General features: G+C 35.2%; 1 protein-coding gene across 2 annotated transcripts; it reads left to right on the top strand.

Annotated features, from left to right (window-relative positions):
- The first annotated feature begins 567 nt into the window (after positions 1 to 567).
- ftsj1 (FtsJ RNA 2'-O-methyltransferase 1) lies at positions 568 to 6,973 on the top strand. Of its 2 annotated transcripts, XM_027004181.3 has the most exons (12): positions 641 to 687; positions 2,905 to 2,997; positions 3,523 to 3,657; positions 3,829 to 3,898; positions 4,097 to 4,196; positions 4,392 to 4,470; positions 4,820 to 4,872; positions 5,058 to 5,111; positions 5,276 to 5,378; positions 6,112 to 6,195; positions 6,400 to 6,503; positions 6,612 to 6,973. In XM_027004181.3, exons 3-12 carry the CDS (start codon positions 3,537 to 3,539, stop codon positions 6,810 to 6,812), a joined length of 969 nt encoding a protein of 322 aa, XP_026859982.1. In that variant the 5' UTR covers positions 641 to 687; positions 2,905 to 2,997; positions 3,523 to 3,536; the 3' UTR covers positions 6,813 to 6,973. The 2 variants fall into 2 exon arrangements, with proteins under 2 accessions (XP_026859971.1, XP_026859982.1); XM_027004170.3 differs by lacking the exon at positions 2,905 to 2,997 and having other exon boundaries at positions 568 to 687.
- The last annotated feature ends 439 nt before the right edge of the window (positions 6,974 to 7,412 follow it).

Here is a 7,412-nt window from a genome sequence, read left to right as displayed (position 1 = left end):
CAGTGCTGTGACACATGAAAACGAAATAAAGCAGGTGTACAATAGAGCCCGCGCACTGGATTTGCCTGATTTAGCCTAAAGCTGGAAAGGTTCTTAGGGACACGTCCATGATGTAGCACATGATTATTTCCCTTTTTTGAGCGGAAACTGTCTTAGTGTATACTATTTACTTACTTACTTACTGTATTTCAGTTCTGTTCGTAAACTCAGAACGCGTAGGGAAGTTGTCCTTTATACTCAGTAGGTGGCAGCAATGTACCATTTGAAAGAATCCTACTTGCCTTAATATTGAAAAAAGCAGGCCAATGTAGACAGACAGTGTGAGGTCAGCAGGGCTTCAGAGACAGTGGATCATATTTTTGAATGGCAGATGAATGTACAACATAGGGTCTGGCTACAGTACTCATCTGTGGGGCTCATAATAATGTGGATTCACTATTGGAAGGTATTTAAAGTATGAAAAGTATTTAAAGTATGAGGGTTTTGAGACCCGTGGTGTTGTTGCTGATATGATCCTGCTTTCATTCTAACATCGAATTTTCTCAAATAAACCATACTTGCATCACTGAGTCATGATTTCAAAATAGTCCAGTAGGCGGCGATATGCACGTCTGGTTAACAATCCGCAAAAAGAAATACACGAAGAAGAAGAAAAATCCGATTCTACTGAAGTTGTGCCAGTGTAATGTAAGTGTGTTGCTTATTTTGTTATCTATTTTCCAAGTTAAACTTATTTTGTTAGCATAACAGTGGAAATTTCATTTTCAAGTCCTGGTTGCATCGTTAGTTAACGTTGGTTATCTTAATTTGCCTAAATTAGCTAGCTAGCTACCTTGAACATGATTTAGCTAGCTAGGTTAGCTAGTTAATAATTACGGCGGAGTGTAGCATATTGGTAAAAGCATATGTTACATCCTAAAGCTAATGTTAACAGAAATGTTGTCTTAACGTTAGTGATTTCAAATTAGACATCTAACGTTAGCTAAATTAGCGGTCTAGCTAACCGCTATGCGAGATGGCTATCGAGCGCTCTAATCGCTAGCCCATCGACAAACGTTTTTTCCCTTCAGAATAGCATTTTCAGTCAAACTGTAAGTTATTGAAACGTCAGCTGTCATTTGTAAAATACTGTGAAAGCTTTAACAACGCCTTAAGTTTCAAATGTTATACTTTTTTTTGCAATCTGACTGATTCATACAAGATATTTATTTAAGGGAGAGATGCAAACGTAGCATAATATCCCAGGTTACAGTTGGTATACACTAAATTAAGGATGTTTGTTTCAAGTAACGAATCTGACTAAAATCAATGTGTGTGTTTTGACACGTTCACTGGGGAATGCAATACAGAGGTAAGATTGCATTTCAAGGTGATTTGCATTCAGTTCTGACTCGGAATTCTTCATTTCATTCATTAAACACTCAAGTATTTTCTTTCTGTTAAGTCTATGCAGTAAGTATTTTAATTTTATTCTTTCGCATGTCACTATTTAATTCTTATGTGCGCATTGCACTTCAACAAGACATATATGAAGTGAAAAGCCATATAGTTGTACCTTGATAACATTTCAGGTATTCAATGTATTCTATTTGAATACAATTCGAGCATTTTTTAAAAGTATGACATAAAATTAAGGCTACGTTAACACAGCTACATTCACACACAATGTCACGTGGCTGCTCATCCAGAGGTAAATGATCAAAATGGACTCAACAGTAACAACTAGCCTAAAGTTTATGCTCTTGTTAATTTGAAGTGGAGGCCAAAATCAAGTGATCATGAGAGCGATGAGGTGAAAGAGGGCTAACAATTTAAAGGAGCTATTAATAATTTTTCTAATGATCCTCCTTAACGTTATATATTGACTTCACTTTTATGGACACTGTCCATTATACTGACACCATGTGGCTTGGTGTTTGAGGTTCTGAAGTAATTGTATTTTAAATATGGCCACTTCTGTGTGGAGAGCATAAACTACTTAATTTGAGAACTACAAAGCAATTTGTTTCTTAAACTCATGTGTGGTGTATTTTATAGAAAATATTTTTTTATATCACTTTCATATTAATAGGTAGTTTTTGGTGAAAGAAATGACTTATTACTCCTTTGTTGATGGGTCTCTGTCCAGTCATGGCAGCTACTTCAGTATTTATGAGGTCTGTTAGACCTACCTAAAATCCTTATTCACTGATGATGTCCATCTTGCCTTTCATCTCACCACACGAACAAACCAATAAAGTAATTCATTAACTAAGTGAAAACAAGCAGTTTGACTTGAGTTATTTTTGGAAAAGTAATACTACTTTATGGAAGAATGGACAGACAGGAAAGGAATGCAATGTAAACAAAATGAAAAAAATCCATGTGCAAAAGAGTGTAAGAGAGGTCTGAAAAATGTAATAGATATTGTGGTAAAATATGGAACACATTTCTAAAGCAATCATAACATGAAATGCAATACATACATATTGCTTTTCATTATGTGCAACACTAAGAAGCAAAAGCTTCATTACATTTTTTTGTTGCATGATATATTTAGTGAAAAACAGCAAGCAGAGAATTGCTTTTTCAATAATTAAATGATGAATCTGTGTCAGAAGTGGATGCAATCTGCCTTGAAAAACAGTCCGTGTGCTGTATTATGTGTCACTGTGTGATACTTTCAATGCATCAAAACTAAAAACTAAAAACACAATTGCTTTTTTTTTTTTTTTTTGGAGCAGCTGCCATCCGTTTCCATCAAGAGTGCAAGATTCATGCTACACTGAAATGCACTTACTGTCGAATAACAGTCCTCTGCTGAACTTGGGGGTGTGTTGGTAGTCGATCTGGGGAGATGTTGCCCATGAATACTGATTCAGATTTTGTTTTTTGTTTTTTTGCATGTCCATCAAACACCAACAGGCACAATTGCTAAGGGAAACTTTTAATGGCCTGAGGAGTGAGAAAAGGTTTCTACAGTGGGCTGTGATTGGACAGTGATTACATTTCAGAGTGGTATGATTCTAAGACACTCCTGGTGGAAATATAATGAGCACTATGGGGTTATATAAAAAAAAAGCAATAATGTACTTAGCATTTACAGTTGACTAGTTGAAAGCACTGCACAGGGAAATGCATTGCAGCTGTGTTAATTGCTCTTCCAGGTGATTTACAATCATATCTCACACAAACTCGGTATTTAACTTTACAAAAATAAACCACTTCAAATTGTTTCTCAGCAAAGTGAGTACAGAGCAGTGTAATAAAGGTCTTTTCAATTTGGCATTTCTTTCTGCAGTACATCAACAAAAAGTAATATTTCTGTATTATTTTTTTTTCTCCTTTTCACTGATTGCTTTAAGATTTGGCATGGAATCTGCTCCATAGTAAAATCAAGGGAACAAAAAAGTAATGAAAACAGGAATTCAGGGTTGGGTCTAGGTTGTGTAAATAAGTTGACAATGACTAGTATGTTAGTTTTCTGAACTTTGATGAAATGTTTAGTTTCCATTTTAATAATGTTAATGTCCTTTGATTCAGATTTTGGAAGAAATATGGGTCGCTCTTCCAAAGACAAACGCGATATATACTACAGATTGGCTAAAGAGGAGGGCTGGAGAGCAAGGAGTGCCTTCAAACTTCTTCAGCTGGACGAAGAGTTCAGTCTCTTTAAAGGTAAGCCTTGCCTTTAATGACTTAACTAGGCTATGTGCATGATCTTTACTTGTATCAGGCCAGATGTTTGAGGAATTACATTATACATATTCAAGTTATTAAAATCCCAGTTTATTTATATCTGTATAAAAGGCCACAGTACATATAAGACAATAAATAATTTATCTGTAGGTGTGAGTCATGCTGTGGACTTATGTGCTGCTCCTGGTAGTTGGAGCCAAGTTCTGAGTCGCAAACTCCGGTGAGTAAGTAATGTACAAAATTTGGGAGGTGCACAGTCAGTTCTCATCTGCATGCCTTCCTCTGTGACAAAGGAATCATCTTCAACCTAAGGACCTCATACTGTGTTTTAGAGTTAATAGTTTGACTGCACAGAAAGTTTATAGACAGTACTGATAAAACGGTATCACTTTTTGATATGTTGTATGTCATTCTGTAGAGGAAAAGGGTCAAGTGAAGAGGTGAAGATTGTAGCAGTGGATCTGCAGGCTATGGCACCTCTGCCAGGTGTCACACAGATTCAGGGGGACATTACCAAGGTGCAGTAGTATCGGTATTAACCATGGAATAAGAAATATTATTGAATTCATAACATACAAACTCCTGTGGTGATTAAAGAAATGTACAATAGTAATATTTCTCATCTCTTTCTAATTGGCAATTTCACATTTTGATCGATTCAGAGTATTACCAAGAAATCATTCCATTTATGCGGTTTGTCAATTGTGTTGAAGATTTCCACAGCTCAGGAGATTATCAGGCACTTTGAGGGACAGTCTGCAGACCTGGTGGTATGTGATGGAGCCCCTGATGGTAATTTTTTTTGTTTTTATCTGTTCATTATTCTTGGTATCTATTCATTTAATAGCTGAGGCTGTTTCTAACAGTGAGAGATGCCCTGCAGTAGCTTGACTTAGTCCATGGCATTTACAGTGAAAGGCATACTGCTTTGTTGATGCTGAATTTTCAAAACTAATTAGGTTCTTTATAAAGTTACTTGTTATTCTGCACTTTAAAATACATTTCTTTCTTTTGTAAATGTTTTTTTTTTTTTTTATTGCATAATTTGTTTGTGAAGGGTTTTGAGAAATGGTTTTCTCAGGATGCCAACATGGTACTAACAGATAGAATGTCAATTGTTTTGACTCATTTGTGTTTGTAGTTACAGGACTGCATGATGTCGATGAGTATATTCAAGCACAGCTCTTACTAGCAGTACGTGACACTAAATCATATTACATTTACAAATGTAATGTATTTTAAATAATAACATTTTGTAATTCCATCATTGTGTTAAATGACATACAGTGTTTTTGATAGAATATGCAATGTGAGCTCCTTGTAAACTTGGTGCTTAATATGCTGGCTTGTCTAAGTGCTTTTTACACTTGCATTCAAAGGCTCTTAATATTACAACACATGTCCTGAAACCAGGGGGAAACTTTGTGGCAAAGGTAAGCTCTCTCATCTGATATTTAAGTGTTGACAGTTTCTTACATTTCTAAACTCAAAATATATTTAATTTAGGCTGTTTTTTATTTTACATTTAATTTAGGCTGTAAATAAATATTTTTCAAATTGTAATTGACGTTTATTGTCTGTCTTTTCCTGTGCAAAGATATTCAGAGGAAAGGATGTGACACTGCTTTACTCTCAGCTTAAAATATTCTTCACATCAGTGACCTGCGCCAAACCACGCAGTAGCCGTAACTCCAGCATAGGTGAATACACTTACCATGCACTGAGAACAAAAAAGGGTAGAAGAAATGCTGTAATGCTCTTTGAAATGTAATTGTCATTATGCTGGGAAGAGTGGCAAAGTACTCTGGGGGTAGTGCTGGGCGATTTTTCACAATGAATTTGTTTTATTCAAATTGATGTTTTAATGTGATTTTAAAAATGTGATAATCGAGATTATTTGTTTTTTAAAACATAAGCAGCATTTTGCAGAGAAAAGAGCGCTCAGAAAAGAAAGGCAGAAATATACTTTTTATGATATTGATATTGATTAAGTTAATTGATACAGAATTATTTATTAAGGGCAAAAATGTCTGCTAAAAGACAGCGAAAAGGATATACCTAAATATAAATACATTTTTTAAATCATTTCTTTCAGTGGTTTTATTCTTGCACAATTTTGAGTCTCTTGGGGAAACAATTTTTTAACTACTTGACTGCTATAGATTGTGCTATAGGTTATTATTTTTGGACATCTAAAGTCTATTCTAATGTATATTAAAACATTTCCCAAAATGTTTCAATTGTATTATGTAAGGAGAAAAAAAATGTTTCAATTTTAATGGAGAATCATCTATGAATTTGGGGGAAAAAAGATGCAATATCGCCCAGCCCTATCTGGAGGCATAACAAAAACAAACAAAAACAAAAAATTTGAAGCTGAATATGTCTCATTGCTAAAATGTGTATGTTTCATCCTGCATTCTATCACTAAAGAAGCATTTGTAGTGTGCCAGAATTACTCTCCACCTGAAGAATATGTCCCCAACATGTCCAACCCATTACTGGATCACTCATATGGTAAGTCATATGGTTACATTAAACAGATATTCTTAACCCAGGGATCTTCCCTTTGTAAATGATTTTGATGACAAGTGATTGTTATAGCAAACTATTGATATCTTGGGTCCAATATGATTGAAATGTTAACATTGATGTATAAAACCTTCTGATATGTTTTATATGTTGCTGGTTTTAAATATAATGGATCCCATTGTGTTTTAGATGTAGATTTTAACCAGCTAGAGGGTCCAAACCGGATCATTGTGCCTTTTCTTGCGTGTGGAGATCTCAGTGCGTTTGACTCAGACAGGACATACCCCCTTCAGGTGCTCATCTGCTAGTTCCTAGAAATGTAGTCAATTTATTGACATTATTTTAACCTTGCCAATGTCCAGTCTAAGTTGCTGACCATTTAAATGTATGTGTATGCACAGCTTGACTCAAGTAAGGAGTATCAGTATTTACCACCCACCCAGCCTCCAATTCAACCTCCCTATCAACAAGCCTGTCACCTCCGGAAAAATAAATTGCTGGCCAACGAGGACTCACCTTCTGTATTTCTAGATGGCGCACTTTCAGCCATGAGCCTTGGCAACAGTGAGGTAACAGACAGAACAACTCAAGGAACTTCTTGATCAGTCCAAAACTTCAGTCATTTTAATGTAACATAAATTTCATTCAAATTGAAATATTGGTCTATTTCAGTATTTTATCTGTCCTTTTTTAACTGAACACTTTAATTTTGACATTTTGCTGTTATCTGTTAATAAACAGTTTAATAAAATCTTCCAGCTCATATGTTCTTTGTGTGTTATTATAGAACTACTATTAAACATTAACTCTTTGGTTTGTATCATGGTTGGTTTAACCAGTGGATGAACCAGAATCATTTCCATATCAAATCAAGCCAGACTACAGATCTGAAGCAAAGAAAAAACAGCAGCAAGAGTAGGTGGCTAGGCTGTACATGTCTGCTTTTTTAAGGCCACAATCCTACCTCTTAGCAGCATTCAATAGTACTAGGGTATAATTTGACCACTGATTTAGATTCAAAGTCATAAATGAATGATTTACCCCCCACAAATAACTTGTCAAAAAAGTGACATTGTCATATTTGGTTGCCTCTGATGAACAGCCAGCATATAAACAACTAAGTGTAACTTGAAAACACTAAGAAAAGTGCAAATGAAAATGTTGAATCTCTAGGGAGATATAAAGGAAGCAGGTTGTTTCCT

This window comes from Electrophorus electricus, chromosome 8, assembly GCF_041902795.1.
Source record: "Electrophorus electricus isolate QZ-2024a chromosome 8, ASM4190279v1, whole genome shotgun sequence".
Classification (NCBI taxonomy): Eukaryota; Metazoa; Chordata; class Actinopteri; order Gymnotiformes; family Gymnotidae; genus Electrophorus; species Electrophorus electricus.
The sequence above is the reverse complement of the archived record's forward strand: the minus strand, read 5'-3'. Positions and strand labels throughout refer to the sequence as shown.